The sequence below is a fragment of the Acomys minous genome (genome assembly GCF_964271855.1).
Source record: "Acomys minous genome assembly, chromosome: 18".
In the NCBI taxonomy this organism is placed as follows: domain Eukaryota; kingdom Metazoa; phylum Chordata; class Mammalia; order Rodentia; family Muridae; genus Acomys; species Acomys minous.
Window position 1 is genome coordinate 6,024,188 of NC_140501.1, and position 16,681 is coordinate 6,040,868.

At 42.9% G+C, this 16,681-nt stretch overlaps 1 protein-coding gene and 1 long non-coding RNA gene across 3 annotated transcripts in view; one reads left to right on the top strand and one right to left on the bottom strand.

Moving 5' to 3' along the window:
* The first annotated feature begins 689 nt into the window (after positions 1-689).
* On the top strand, positions 690-4,405 carry LOC311588868. The gene is made up of 2 exons (XR_014776348.1): positions 690-3,794; positions 3,982-4,405. It is a non-coding gene; the product is annotated as an uncharacterized lncRNA (long non-coding RNA).
* A 1,544-nt stretch (positions 4,406-5,949) lies between these two features.
* Positions 5,950-16,681, bottom strand: part of GPR180 (G protein-coupled receptor 180) — a 28,816-nt gene continuing 18,084 nt past the window's right edge. For both annotated transcript variants that reach the window (XM_084767436.1, XM_084767435.1), the window contains 6 exons: positions 16,150-16,330; positions 15,967-16,016; positions 12,400-12,557; positions 10,250-10,441; positions 7,274-7,351; positions 5,950-6,314 (listed from right to left, as the gene is read on the bottom strand). In XM_084767436.1, the coding sequence (XP_084623562.1) occupies positions 6,156-6,314; positions 7,274-7,351; positions 10,250-10,441; positions 12,400-12,557; positions 15,967-16,016; positions 16,150-16,330 (818 nt within the window). In that variant the 3' untranslated portion in view covers positions 5,950-6,155. The remainder of the gene's footprint in view (positions 6,315-7,273; positions 7,352-10,249; positions 10,442-12,399; positions 12,558-15,966; positions 16,017-16,149; positions 16,331-16,681) is intronic.

A 16,681-nucleotide genomic window follows, 5' to 3' on the forward strand; every position in this document is an offset into this window, starting at 1 on the left:
ATATTGAATAAAAGTTAAAAAAAAAAAAAGACATCCTGTCTTGGTCCTAATCCCCTATCTGATATGGTACTGGCTACAGATTTGTTGTACATGGCTTTTATTATGCTGAGTATACTCATTCCACCCATAGCCTCCCTGATTTTTGATCCTGAAGGGAGGCTGGATTTTGTAGCGCTTTTCTGCAGCTACTGAGATAATCACGTGACCCCTGGCCTTGAGCTGGTTATTATCACATTTACTGACTTACATATGTTGAACCATTCCCACATCTCTAGAAGAAAACCACTTTGGTCGTGGTTAAATGATCTTCTTGATGTGATGTTTTCTTCTGTTTGCAAGTACTTTACTGGGCTTATTTTTGCACCTGTGTTGATAAAGGAGATTGGTCTGTACTTTCCTTTGCCTTTATCTGATTTGGGTACTGGGGTAATACTGGCTTCAAGAAAGGTTTGGGGGACTGGAGAGATGAAACCTAAGATGGCTGATTAGCTGAACTGACATAGCATCAAAGCACACGCCTAAATAGCTGCATCCACAGACCACAAAGGCTACTATAAGCCTTAAAGAGAGCCTTCTCGTTGCAGTGAACAGAGAGAAATGTAGAGCCATGGCTGCACACAATGCTGAGAATAAAGGGTACCACAGCCTAGATGAGGCCAGCCACAGACAAGACATTAATATCACCCCCTTAGGCAGGAAAGAAACACTGCAGAAGAGAGATTAAAAGAATGTAAGAGCTGCAGGATGAAGATGACGGCTGTGAAGTCTCATTTTGTAAACAGGACACTGACAGGGGACCCAGACCCCCAGCAGTCATCCAACTGTGTATCCATCTGGGAGCCCACCAGGCAATGACAGATCCAAACTGAGGGTCACATCGACAGCACAGATCAAACCACAAGGAAACCTAACAGAAACAAAACTAACAAATAGGGAGGATGAGGAGGAACAGGGGAAGGTGGTGACGGTAAAAACAACATGGCAGAGGGTGGAGGGAGCAAACTACGCTGTGTATATGTCTGAAGTTATAACAGAACAAAACTTACCAATAAAAAGCCACTAAAAACAAACCTAATGGAAAGCTTTCCCGTTCTTTCAATTATGACTGGCCCTCCACCCTCTAATCTGATGTTGACCTTTCTGGTGTAGGCAATGCCCATTGTGGGTCATCATCAGGCCCCACCATAAGTCAAGCACTGTTCAGTCATTTAGAGGGGGGTATCCTGGAAGGTGGGAGTAGGTGAACTCTTGATTCCATAGCCTTAATTTCAGCCTTGTCTATATTAGCAAAAGACCAAAAACCAACAACGTTCAAACCAATAAAAATGGGTTAAACAGGTTAACTGTAAACCCATACAATGGAGTGCACACTTCTAGGCATATAAACAGGTGATATGTTACAATGTGCTTTAAATACATATGTTATGTTTATTCATGCATGGAGCCATTTCTGGAAATACAAGCAAGAAAAGTTCAAGGTAATAAGGTGGAACTCACAAAAGAAAATTGAGTAGCTGGAAAGCTCCCATTTTAGACCTCAATCCCCTTTTAAAGCTGTTTCTGATTTTTGTGGGGAAAAAAAATGCATATACTACCTATTAAAGAAAAAAAGGTATTTTCACATCTGTCTGAGACTCCTAAACACAATTTATAGTGTTAATCTGTTCTTGATTACAGGAAGGGCACTTGACTGGGTTACCCTGAACGGAGCTGACTACATTAGGAGGCAGGAATGTTTTCACTACTCTAAATGACCCTGAGCTGCTAAGATGTTATTATTTTTAGTTTCCTGCTTTCTATCAGCTCCTTCCAATGGTCATTTAGTCCACAAAGTATCCCATGACAGGGGAACTGCTGTGACAACTGGAAGACTCTTCTCGTAACTCCTGAGTAAAGACTGGACACACCTGGAAGGCTCCCGTAGATGAGCAAAAGTCAAGACAGGCGCTGCTGAAGCCAAGTGAACAGTGTGCTGCCTTAATGCAATATTACTAAACAATCATTTTCAGAATTTCTTCCACCCACTCACACACAAACATAATTTATACTGTGTGCTTGTGTATATGATGTGGAGGTCGCAGGGCAGCCTGTCGGAGCCACCTCTAGGTGGGTCCTCAGGACCAGTGTCAGACTGTCAGCAGCAAAGCACTTTCACCTGCTGAGCTGTTTCACTGGCCTCAAAACTGCATCTGCCAGCTAGGTGGGGTGGCTAATCCTGTTATCCTGGCACTTTGGAGGTGGAGGCAGAATTGCCATGATTCCCAGGCCAGCCTGGGCTATGCAGAGCCTAGCCTGAGCTAAGAGAACAAGATTCTGTCTCAAAAGCATAACAACAAAGAAAGATATGTCTCTAACTATGTATGGTGCACTATGGAGCGCTCCGGGTACAACAGAGACAACAGGCAAACGCGCTTACAATTATACTCTAATGGGAGAAAGAACAAGATAGAGCGAGCCATCAGTCCAGGGAAGTCAGGGCTCCACTAGATGAAATGACGTGTCCGTCTGCAGTCTGAGCAGGCAGCGGAGCCACTTGTCTCTATGGTACTGGGGCTGAACCTAGAGCTTCATGCATGCCAGTGAACTGGTTCACAGTTGAGCTTTATTCCAGCAGGAGCCTATTAAATGCACACACACTCACACACACTTATTTTGAACTAATTCTAAACTTCCAAAAACCTAAAGCAGATCTGATGTGTGGTTAACATGAAGGCTTCCTGTGTGTCCACCATCCTATGTCCCTTTTGGGATGGTTTTGGCTGCGCTGGGAACGGCTGCAGGGCAGGCCAGCTTCTTCCCACATCTCCGCGTGTCCTGGCACTCCAGGGCACGCCATGCACCATGCTCACAGAGCTGTGGCGACAGCTCCAGTTGTGGGAGTGGAAGGATGCTCAGAGGACCACAGGACAGAAGCTGCAGGGCACCCATGCTAGTTGCCCGACATCCCAGGAAAAGGCAAACGGGTTAGTTGCAATTCATAAGTCCATGTTGGGTTTAAAGATGGCAGAATCTCTTTTCATCAGGTCTCCAACTGGTGGCTGCTTGTAACAATCCTATCAGCTCAAATCAAAACCAAAGTCCTCTAAGATCTGACTCCACGGACATGCGGTGTAAGAAAGCTTGAAGGATGGCCGCAGTCTGAGGGGTTCTGCTGAGAGTGCACTCCTCTAAGGGGAACAAGTCAGAGGGGTTCCTTCATCCAGGGCCCAGCCTCACTCGTGCTGGCTGCAGCCTTGTCCTCTATTTTCATCTGACGCGGCTTCCCTTACTTGGGGCTGTGGACAGTTCCCTGGAAGCAAACGCTTCTGGCTGGCTGTAAGCCAGGTTCAGTTACTAACGGGTACTAGGCTTTCATCACTATTGAAGCTCACTTTAGATTTTGGCACAATTGCAGGTCCAATCCTGAACTGTCAGCCAAAGCTAACTACAAACATTCATCCATTCCCACTAAAAGCACCCAGGAGGGCTGGGAAGATGGCTGGCTGCTCTCCACACGACTGGGATTTGTGCTCGCAACTGCCTGTGACTCCAGCTCCAGTGGATGAGACTCCCTCTTCTGGCCTACACAGGTATCGGCACACGAGTACATGCACACACATGAAAATAAAAACATATACACCTAATAAACTGTTTTAAAAATCATGAACGCAAACAAAATGTCTGGTGAGCTTCAGAGGAACATGTATTTATTCCTACTCAGTTAAGTGAGTGTTTGCTTTAGTCACACTGAGTTAGAATGTCTGCTTACAATAGGCATTTATGTTACGCATGCCAACAAAATCAAACATCTTCATGTTTTCTTTAAGAAAGAAAACAAGCCGGGCGTGGTGGCGCATGCCTTTAATCCCAGCACTCGGGAGGCAGAAGCAGGCGGATCGCTGTGAGTTCGAGGCCAGCCTGGCCTACAAAGTGAGTCCAGGATGGCCAAGGCTACCAGAGAAACCCTGTCTTGAAAAATCAAAAAAAAAAAAAAAAAGGAAGAAAAAGAAAAAGAAAGAAAACAAGTACTTCTTAACAAGATGTGGGTGTCCAGATTCCCTTTTTTAAAGGAAAAGAAAACTTGGAAGACATTGTCTGATGGGAGGAAATAAGGCTCGGATGCTCATCCCTCTGGACTTAGGAGACCTGGTGCCCATATGACACAAAATGTTTCTCCTTGGATCTGTTAGGCAAGGACAGTTCTGATCACAGCTGTTTTTCTTGACTTAGTAATAGCTCTTAACAGTAAAATACAAATGATAAGCAGCCGCATATATTTTTCAAAAAGCCCAAAAATCCTGTTAAAAGCTTTGCAAATGGAAGCACAGTGGTCCACACGCTGTGCCCTGCTACTGTGCTCACTGCGCTCTGACTATGAGAACACAGACCACCCTCTACCCAGTGATCCAGTTCATAGTTTATGGTGTGAAAGAAAAAGGTTATGAGGTCTGAGTAGGTCCTATAAACCTAAACTATACATCACGCTTTTTTAGTATTAGCCTGCAGCTCTCACTTACTGAAGGACATGAGGGAAAAGCTTTAATCATGGCTTGGAACGCATTACTTTGCCATCTTGGTAGCTAAACCACATTCTGCCTTTAGCATGGAGCGGGGCACTTTCACTTTCGGTGAGATTACATTCAAAGAAAGGACAAAGCCAAAGCCACAGATCTTTTCAATTGTGCTAAACTACCTGACCTCTTTCATTAAAAAGCTCAACTACCAGGATATCATACCATTTCCTGCTTAAAACCATGGTAAGTACATAAAGATATTTAAAACTAGCCAAGGGTAAATAAAAAGGTCCAAACAACTGACAAATACCAACAGAGTCATTGCCAACCAGTGCCTACTAACCAGGGTTCTCATTTTACACAGCAAGTGCTGACAGCCACCTAGCAGCTCTTCAATCAGGAACTTTCTAGAAAACTAGCACACTTAATTTGGGGGCAAGGCGCGCGCGCGCACACACACACACACACACACACACACACACACTTAATTTGGGAGTAACACACACACACACACACACACTTAATTTGGGAGTCTCACACACACACACACACACACTTAATTTGGGAGTCACACACACACACACACACACACTTAATTTGGGAGTAACACACACACACACACACACACACTTAATTTGGGAGTAACACACACACACACACAGCTTTATTACAAAAGATTCAAGATGGCAACTACTCACAATCCAGTGCCAAAATGGATTATAACAAATCTAGTGAGTATTTTGTTTTTCAATTATTCATAGAAAATTTAATCCTGATTAAGTACCCTTGGGCAGGAACTCGTGGGTAGTTGATGACTGAAACCAATATTTATGTGAACTGCTTCTGTTAATTTAATCTGTGTATACAGCTTAATTATGATTGAGGATTCCACGTAAGAGAAATGAATTACCTCAGGATTAAAACTTTAGTGCCATATCACACACTACTCCTTCCTTCTTGCTTTTTAAACACAAAGACCTGCTTGTCCCTTCACCCTCGTGCTCAGCTTAAAGCCCTGTCTGTCCTCACGACCAATGTAATGGATCTGCAGTTTCCCACATTTATCACAGTCCTTTCCTAATCAGGCAGAACCCCAAGTAGGGCCAACAATACAAGAAGAAACTTCAGAATAACTCCACCCATGAATAAACAAAAGCCAACTCACCTAACTGTTAACACAGTTTCTATTTACTTCCTGACGTAATTTCATTTTCAAGTCCTCTAAGCTGTAAGAGGAAGTGCACATTCTCTGAAGTATAAGAAGAAGTTTTAAGATGAGCACATGGCACTGACCTCATAACTGGACTGGTGGAACTCAGGAGCCCCAAGTTTGCTGCTGCTGATGCCTTGGGAGTATGAACACCTGACCCACGTATCATCCATTTCATAGTTTCACATTATGTCTTTTTCACATTTATTTCCATATGGAAATTTCTTCAGTCAACTTGAAACAACATTCTTTTTAAAAATTTATTGTTTGAGTACACTCCAGAACATTTATTAGCATTTTGAGTTTTGGCACTGCTGAAATGCAGTTATATAAATAACATGCTCTGCTTTCACTGTTCAGTTTTTCACAGCAAAGGCATGAAAAGAAGTCACCGCATTTGGATCCTTATTGCACTTATCCAATTCACTTCTTCTTTCAACAAAAATCAAGTATCAGAAATGAGGCCGACTCTTGTGTCCAGATGAAATAGTCAGTGGTAGTGTTACTGAGGAAAGTGACGAAACTTCCCAGTACAGACTGTGGGACAGGAAGAGTCTGTACAGAATAACCATGGAAAGAGACTGGCAAAGGATAACACCCATTGTAATGACCTGGAAGACAAGAAAGGATGTTGCAGTGCAAACAGACATGGGGGAGTGAGTCATCTACTGTGCAGCCACCTCTGTGCTCTCTCCCCATCCACCGTCCTTCGCCTTCACCATGGATGCATTCACCAAACATATCTCACACAAAGTACAAACCAGCCTCAGGACCATGATGGGCCAAGGGCAAAACTCTGTTGACATTTAGTTCTAGATGCCAAAGCACGACAGAACAGAACCTTGTCTCCCAAGGTTTTCACGTTACAGATTTGGGAACAAGAAGTGTCAGGTGTCTGGCTAACTTCATAATAGCAGTAAAACTTGCCCCTACCCAGACAGCGAGGGCACTCAGATGCCCTTGCAAAAGCCTCAAGTCATAGCCACTTCTGTAGGCCATGCTCCTACCTGCACTACGGCAGAGTGAACTGTGGGAGTCATTTGTTGATGTGGGAAGGTGGGTATATACAGACACAACCACGTCAGCACACCCGCTCTGCAGTCTGTTAATGCAGTGGGATTGATCTGTCTTTGCTGTCACCAGCACAGTAAACAATTTTAATCATTTCTTTTTTTTAATGCATTACATATTCTCCAATTTAATTCATAAATATTTTTAAATGATTCTGAACTAGGTTAGGACCCCTAAGAGCTATGTCTAGGGTGTGCATAGCATGTGCTGGTAATCCCAGCACTGGGAAGACAGAGGCCGGAGGATCAATTCCAGGTTGAAGTCCAGGGCTATGCAGTCTGATCCTGCCAACAAAAGGCCTATTTCTACCATTCTGTTTATGAAATAAGTTTTAAGTTCTTTTTTCAATGTTTATAATTTCCATTATGTACTCACCAGTTTTAATATTCTCTTTTGAAAAGTTTAAAGAACTCAGAAACTTCTGAATTGCTAAGTAGGCATCTCCTACTTTAACATGTTTTAAATACTTAAAAACTCTCTCATCAGAAACATTACTTACCTTATCTCTTTGGTAGTCATTAAAAACGACAGCAATGCAGGCGAGCACTGGCTGGCATAAGAACCACAAGATGCAGCCCTAAAACAAACAAACAAAACAAAGTAAGAACTGCTGTCTTTACTTTTAGAATGCACCAGATTAAGTAAGAACCCAAAAACCTAGAAGTCACGGTGGCATCCATCATCTCTGAGGCTTTAGGGAACCCGTAGAGTCTGAGGGTACCCTGGGCTAGAGAGACCCTGAAGCAAAAATCAAACAACCAAGTTACTAATAGACTTACGGCCTACAATGCAGAGATAGCTCAGTGGTTAAGAACATTTGCTATTCTGCAGAGGACCCATATTTAGTTCCCAGCACTCGTATGGCAGCTCACAACTTTCTTTACCTCTATTCAAGGGGATCTGATGTGTTTATATATATACATACTATGGCAAAATACACATATTCATAAAATAAAAATAAAATCTTAATGTTCTCTCTTAGGCCCTGACTGGCCTCAACTGCACTTTGAATATACTTGAAATAAAATGTGGAAAAAAAATTATTTTTGCTATGACATTAATACTTTTCTTTAACTAAACTGTTATTTTTTTAGAGTATTTAAAACATTATATTTGTAAATCTGTTACATAGATATGCTACGGATGCTGAGACATAGGAAGCAGATTAGTAAGTAAGAAAAGATACAAGTGTATACTATTTCTGCAAAAAGAAATGAAATCACAAAGTCATATTTACATGTCCATACTGAAATAAATTTAATAAAAATACCCAAGACTGATTCCTAGTGGTTACTTAGGGGCATTACAGACGAGGCCCACAGGCAGGTAAGACGGGCAACTTTACACTGTGCTTTTCAAACCTTTTCTCTATTTTCCTATAAAGTGTGGCAACACATCTCTTTTCAAAATTAAATTTGAAACAAGTTTATACTGTTTGGGGCACTTTCAAGATTGAGGCACAAGAAAGGCGGGTGTTCAGTAGGTTACCACTCATAGAAAGGCGGGTGTTCAGTAGGTTATCACTCATGGAAAGACAGGTGTTCAGTAGGTTACCACTCATAAAAAGACAGGTGTTCAGTAGGTTATCACTCATAGAAAGACAGGTGTTCAGTAGGTTATCACTCATGGAAAGATGGGTGTTCAGTAGGTTATCACCCATGGAAAGACAGGTGTTCAGTAGGTTACCACTCATAAAAAGACAGGTGTTCAGTAAGTTATCACTCATAGAGAGACAGGTGTTCAGTAGGTTATCACTCATGGAAAGACAGGTGTTCAGTAGGTTATCACTCATGGAAAGACAGGTGTTCAGTAGGTTATCACTCATGGAAAGATGGGTGTTCAGTAGGTTATCACTCATGGAAAGATGGGTGTTCAGTAGGTTACCACTCATAGGAAGGCGGGTGTTCAGTAGGTTATCACTCATGGAAAGACAGGTGTTCAGTAGGTTATCACTCATGGAAAGACAGGTGTTCAGTAGGTTATCACTCATGGAAAGACAGGTGTTCAGTAGGTTATCACTCATGGAAAGACAGGTGTTCAGTAGGTTATCACTCATGGGAAGATGGGTGTTCAGTAGGTTACCACTCATAGAGAGACAGGTGTTCAGTAGGTTACCACTCATGGAAAGAAAGGTGTTCAGTAGGTTACCACTCATAGAGAGACAGGTGTTCAGTAGGTTATCACTCATAGAGAGACAGGTGTTCAGTAGGTTATCACTCATAGAAAGACAGGTGTTCAGTAGGTTATCACTCATAGAGAGACAGGTGTTCAGTAGGTTATCACTCATAGAGAGACAGGTGTTCAGTAGGTTATCACTCATAGAGAGACAGGTGTTCAGTAGGTTATCACTCATAGAGAGACAGGTGTTCAGTAGGTTACCACTCATAGAGAGACAGGTGTTCAGTAGGTTATCACTCATAGAGAGACAGGTGTTCAGTAGGTTATCACTCATAGAGAGACAGGTGTTCAGTAGGTTACCACTCATAGAGAGACAGGTGTTCAGTAGGTTATCACTCATAGAGAGACAGGTGTTCAGTAGGTTATCACTCATAGAGAGACAGGTGTTCAGTAGGTTACCACTCATAGAGAGACAGGTGTTCAGTAGGTTATCACTCATAGAGAGACAGGTGTTCAGTAGGTTACCACTCATAGAGAGACAGGTGTTCACTAGGTCACCACTCACAGGAAGAGAGGGGAATGCATATAGGAACGCGTGTAGTTAAGATTCTCTAGCAGAGAAACACAGGGGGCTAGTGGCATTGGCTCTATGAGGAAACGATGAAAACTGAGATGAGAGGGCTCAGAAGAAGTCTATGCCACTCTAAAGCATTTTGATTAGACAGTATGGAAAGAATTCCATCTGGCTGGATGCGTGGTGGCGCACGCCTTTAATCCCAGCACTCGGGAGGCGGAGGCAGGTAAATTTCTGTGAGTTCGAGGCCAGCCTGGTCTACAATGTGAGTCCAGGACAGCCAGGGCTACACAGAGAGACCCTGTCTTGAAAAACCAAAACAAACAAACAAACAAATAAATAAATAAAAAGAATCTAATTTGCTTTTAGCCTTCTCAGGCATGAGGAGAGGCAGCGGCCCATGCAGCACATGCGCCAGCCCTTGGGCGGCATCCTCTGTGTGGAAGGTCAGCTCCTCATGCTCCTTACAGAACAGCGGAAGCCCAAGAGAAACAGCTCACACAGTTAACAGCTGCTAACACACACAAAATTTAAATTCCACAGCAAAAAAGAAAAATCACCATGGATAAGGAACACCACGATGAAGGAAAACAGCCTTATAAGGGCTCCGTGGCAAATATAGCTGCAGAGTTCTGTATGGTTTCCTAACCACACCCCAGGCGTGAGAAGATGATGACACAGGGCTTAGAGTAGTGCCTGGAACCAGAAAGCATGCGACTGCTTAGCTTCCATAGGAAGGAGAGTGTAACGCGCAATCGGAACCACTTCCTGCCGAGCTCGTACTTTGGCAAACGTGATGTAGAACTCTCTCTTGAGCGTGCTCCTCTCCATGGTGATGATCTGGTAGAGTCCACAGCCCAGCGACAGTGCTAGGCAAATTCTCAAGATGATGAGCAAGATCCCAGCTAAGCTGTGGTGCGAATGTGAGATGTGGTGACTAGTGTCTTCAAACTGCTCCCAAAGCAGCAAAATGCTCTGTAAATAATAAGAATAATTAGAAAAAGCCAGAGCAATTTACAGCTCTTTTGTCAGCACCCCTTTTCGTGTTAAAAAAACATTCCTGGGGGGTATAAACATTTATCTTTTGACTGTAAAGAATGCTGATTGATTAATAGTATAGTTCTTTTCCTTGCTCTCACAATCCTGAGGAGGATTTCTATCAAGTAACACGCAGTGAAAACAACAACAACCCACAAGACCACAACAAGCAGCTCCTGCTATCCTGAGTCAGCCCATCCTCTCTAAGGGTGAACACCGGCCGAAAGAGCGAAGACCACAGCCTCCTAGGCCACCCTGCCATCCCACTCCACCTCACTGCGTCTAAGCTCAGCTGCTTGTTTGTCCAGTCAGGCTGTGCATCCCTGAATAGCCTGAAACTCACTACGAAGACAACACGGCCTCAAACTCCCAGCAGTCTCTTGGCTCTGCCTCCTGACACCTGGCAATGTGGGCGTGGCTGCCATGCTCCATCTGAGGCCACTCTCAAACAGCTCAGAACCTTTTCTAACACAAGGCACCACTCAGAATGTTGATGCAAACTTCATTTTTCCTGGCAACTTCCTTAGGTAAAGGAAAACATTTTTGTCTATTGGTTTATATTTTATTTTACCATTAGAGTGTGTGTGTGTGTGTGTGTGTGTGTGTGTGTGTGTGTGCGCGCGCGCGCGGGTTCTTTCCTCCTGTCTTTATGTGGGTAGTGGGGGTTGAACTCAGGTTGTTGAGGTTACAAGACAAGCCATTTTGTAAGCCTGAAAACACATTTTTAAAATTTTGTATGAGCTCCCCAGGTACTGTTCCATACCCCTACTTTTTTGCTGGCCTTCCCCACCCCATCTTATTATGACAGGAAAAAGTGTAGCATGTTTCCCTTATGCTGTTCCATTCACTGCTACCCATGTTCCCTCTGTCCCCACTAATCACCAAATGCTCAAATCATTGTCATCTTTTTACCATCAAATATTCTTTTGGGCTTCCTATGTAAGCTCAGCTTTTGAAATTGAGTCCTTAGTCACTTCCAAACCCCTTTGGTAAATAAAATCCAATATTAAATCCAATCTTTAGCTAGGCATGGTGGCTCATGCATTTAATCCCAGCACTAGAGAGGTGCAGGCGGATCTCTATGAATTACAGGCTAGTGTGGTCCACGTGAGACCCATCTCAAAAGAAGAACCCAGTTCTTCGGCTTCCAGGAGATGCCGGCATCCATATACTGTCTAACTCTCACCACTATAGCATTTTCACTGCATGAGCTATTTTTCTTATCCCTACAAAGGAAATTTCCTTTAGGGACATAAAACATACAATTCCTGAGGTTAGGGAAAGTGCTTGTCTTACAAGTCTGAGAACTACAGTATACTATATTTAGTTAGTTTGAGGACATGAGTTCACACAAAACTACTAATATACAGTATAATTATACTTAGTTAAGTGTTAACTACAGTGACAGCTTTAACTTAAAATCTAAGTTTTAAAAGAGCTATATTTTGAGAAATGAGAATGTACATGATTTTTTTAAATCCTTTATTTTATCTGTATGTGTCTTTGCCTGTAGAGGGTCAGAAAAGGGTGTCTGACGCTCTGGAACTGGAGCTGCAGGTGGCGGTGAGCCTGCAAGTGGCTGCTGGAAACTGAACCTGAGTCCTCTGGAAGAGCGACCAGTGCTCTTTACCACCAAGCCTTCTCTCCAGCACCAAGAAATGCTAAAATCTTTTTAAAAGTATTTTTTAAAAGAGAAAAAGTAGGAAACGATTTTTTGAAAAGGCAGCAGGAAGCATTAAGCCCACCCGTACTGTCTACACATGCCAACGCCCACATCAGGGAGATTATTTCATCTGCAGCTTACACTCCACACCTCAAAGCTCCCTCCGGGACCCACGAGACACGCGCAGGCCGTGTTCTGCCGTGGTCAGCAGGCGCCCGGAGCGCCCACTCACCTGCGTGACAACAATGAGGACGGCGACGCCTGTGGACGCAGGCGTAGAGTCCCACTGCAGCGGCCTGCTCTGGGCCTTCCTCATCCTCACTACTGTCCACCCCATGCACAGGCTCAGAAGCAGGTACAGCATCTGAATTTGGGAGGCAATGTCAAAAACTAAAAGGAAATAAAAACCCAACTCAGTGAAGTTTCACAATCACAGGATTCGGCACATTTTATATTGAGATGAGAATGCTTCCTTTTTAATCCACAAAAGCAAACCAAGGAAATTCAGTAAGATTAATGTTCTAACACTTTAAATAGTTGGCATAAAATTGATAATGGTTATAGAAACAACTAAAACAGGGCAATACTTCCATTTAAAAATGTAAATTCATGGCTATATTACATCTATGTTAGTCCAACCTTTAGGCCATTTTTTTTTTCTCTTCTCTTTAAAACTTTTATTCCAAGCCTGATACAGTGGCACACACTTTTAATCCCAACACTCAGGGAAGCAGAGGTGGGCAGATCGCTGAGTTCAAGGCCAGCCTGATCTACAACTTGAGTTCAGGACAGCGAAGGCTACACAGAGAAACCCTGTCTCCAAAACAAAACAAAACCTTTTAATGCTATGTACAATTTTAACAGAAGAAATGAATTTTATGTACGAATTATGAAATGTGGAAATACGAGCATCTTTTCTGCGGTGCTAATGCTAGTGCTGTCTGGTGGATGAGCTGTCATAAGGGAGTATTTTGTAAAATTGTTAACAAGAAACAGTATGAAATGTCACGGCATCCCTCAGGACAGCATCCTGATGACGGATGAGAGTTCCATGAACTGCTGCCGTGCGCCACCAGGTGGCCAGCGCTTGCACTGCAGGGGCACGCCACTACTTCAAAGATTCCACCAAACCACCAGTACACACGAGGGAACAAAAGCCTATAAATGCTTCAGGTTCTATGCATAATTATCTTAAAGTGTAAGCTACCTGCTTACAATAAAAGTTATTACTTTTTATCATAGTGAATTTTTATCATAATTTAACAAACTGCAATTCAAATAGCTAATACTTTCAACTTTACTGCTTTGAGGTAAGAGATATTCCTGTAGAAAGAGAAAATTAGCAGGGGTATGTTGATGTTTTTGAGATGCACCTAAAAAAAAAATCTATCACTAATACACAAATCAGAGCTATTTTGACAGACTTCCTCTTGCTCTGACATCTGTATTGATGTAGGCTATGTTACCTGCCCTCCTGTGATGCAGTGTCTTCTGGGCATGCCATGCCATCACCTCACCTTCCTGAGCCCTCACCGCACACAATTGGGGCCACTCCCTTCCATCATGGCAGGTGAGGAGAGGCTGGCGAATGCACTCCCTCCTGGTAACATTGCTTGCTAGGAGTGGTTCAGCTGCCTGTAAGCTGCTCATGCTAACTAAACTAACTGGTCCCCAACCCAGACTTGGGTGGAATCGCTTGTGTCTGTAGTTGGTGTGCTGTCTGGGGCCAACAGATGTTTACTGTCGCCCCATGAAAAGTTCACGTATGTACAGTAATGAGAATGCTGATAATGTGTTGTTACTACACTTGAATTACACAGACTGTCAGATCAAGCACATTTTTCTTTCATCACAAATGTTTAAGTGTGATGCCAATTAATTTCATTAAACATTTCAGAAATACAGTCAGTTAACTAGATAAAGAAGTTGGCTCTAAGTACCAAAAGCAAACACCTGGGGAAATCTCTTAGTTTTCCAGCTTCTTTCTTTCTTTCTTTTGTTTTTAATTTTTCAAGACAGAGTTTCTATTATAGTCCTGGCTGGCCTGGACTCCCTTTGTAGACTTGGCTGGCCTCGAACTCACAGAGTTCTCTGCCTCCCAAGTGCTTGGACTGCAGGCATGCACTACCATGCCCAGCTCCAACTCATTTCTTTATATACCAGATTACAAATATTGATAAAACACCATACCTGGATAGGAAAACCTATCTTCATGGTTGCTGAAAATAACTACCTGCCATTTTATTTTATTTTTAAAAAAAATATATACACACACACATATATTTAATTAAAATATTTATATTTTATAATATAAATATATATTTACATATAAATATATATTATTTATATAAGGAAAAAATACACAGATCCCTCAAGAACTCGGCTTTCTTAAATTTAATCACTTTAACCAGCCAACTCTTTTGTTGGAACTATCGATACTCAGCAACACCAACTCGTTAAAACAACCAGTGTATAGAGCAAGGAGGAACACGACGCGGTGGTGCACACTTAATCCAGGACATGGGAGACAGCAAGCTCAAAGACAGTCACAAAGTGAACCCACCCTCAAATACCAAGGGATACAGCTCAGTGGTAGAACCCTTGCTTCACAGGCAAAAAGACTTAGAATTCCCAGAACGGAAGGGAAAACACTTTCACCCACAGCAGATCTGAACAGAGACCCACTGACCCTGACTTCAGAAAGAGGCTTCTGCTGAGGTCAGTGCTGTGAGCTCTGACTCTTCAGGTGTCAGTTTCCCCGGCTGACTACATCACCTCTACAGCTAGCTCTGTGCTGCTCTAGCTGTGAGTCCACTGACTACCCACATATACTCAAAAGGAAAGTGAGAGTGATGCCACGGTCTAGGCAATGGTCAGAAAGGACAAACGCCTCTTGTTCATGTCCAAGGTGAACTGCACCATGATTTTCACAGATAACAAAAGTTCCTGAAGTCTCTGAAGACAACAGGTTATTGACCTGGATGAGTGAGTCCTGGGAAGGTGAAGGACACCTACTAAAGAAAGATGAGCTATGGGAAGAAAAGGAAAAGGAAACTCCAACGTGGTCCATATTCGTCCATATTCAAAATCTGTTGCCTATTAAAGCAAATCTTAATTTCTTAGTATAAAGAATGGTGAAAGATGATTTCTCTTGGAAGTTCTTTTTAAAATGTCATGATTATAAGACCTTTTTATGTTTTTAAAATTACCTACTAAGATTTTTTATCATAAATAAAAGAATGAAGATGTGAGGTCATCTCAATTTTAGATGGGTACATGGTCTTGGATCAGAAACAGACAAAGTTAGTAGAAAATGAAATTGCAACAGAAAAACCCTTTTTTTCACCTGTGGGATGGGACAGCTCAGACCTGCATCCTGACTGGCCTCTGCAATGTGCACTGGGCATCTCTGAGCATGGACTCTGTAAAATGGGGATTAGAAAGGCATGCCTACTTTTTCCTAATGATAAACTGAGGAAGTGCATGTGAGTAACGAACAATGAACAAGCAAGCTGTATACATCACCTATCAGTAAGATCAAACAAGGTCTGAGAAATGTACAGTCTTGTTTCCGTTAAGCTGAGCTCTGACTAACCTTGAGTAGAAAAAGTACACCTGATCAAAAATAATATCATCAACATCAGCATCCTACTTTACAGTGCTGGAGATCAGATTCAGGGCCTCACTCAAGGCTAGGCAAGGACTCTACCCCTGAGCTACCCCACTAGATGGAAATAAAAGAAGAAAAACAAGAAGATGACAACTCCATCTTTGAAGGAGTACTCAGAAAGATACTCACCTTCTGCCAAGCTCTCCATGAGAGGTACCCCTATTCCGTCTCGGGAGTACCTGAGGAATTGGAGAGAGAGCCATAGTATACATTACAAAGGTGAAAAACATGCTCCTAATCAAAGCAAGCATAATTTCTGTGGCCTAATCAGGATGAGTTAGCTGTACCAATGCACACAGTGGTTTGAGTTACCTGGAGAAATGAATGTAGTTAGCGAGGGCTGACGCAGCTTGTAGCAGCAATGCAGTCGTCAGGACCTTTAAGATCATGTGCATGGGCCCTCCCTTCTTAATGGCCTGCCACAGCGACTGTGCATAGATGCAGGCAGTCACAAAGTACACTAGGACCAGGAGGAAGAAGAACTCGTGCAGCCCTGCAAGGAGAACAAAGGGAGGTTGCTTCAGTAACCAGGGCAGTGCCGGGCAGATTTCACACCTTCTTCTCATTACCTTAGTGCTTGATTGTAAAACTGGAGTCACAGCATTTGCTTGTGTAAGGAAGAAAGATGGGGATTACTAATCCCACCCTGCTTCGGGACCAAGCTTTACCTCTAAGTAGGCATTTAAAACAAACTAGTTGAAGTCAATCTGTGAAACAACGAAGTCACACAAGGCAGGATGAGGACTCACTGTACAATCAGAACCGCTCTGCTGAAAACAGCTACAGTGGCTTCAGCGTTCAGTTAAGACACCCTCACAGGCTCACAGTGCACGCCAGCAACATT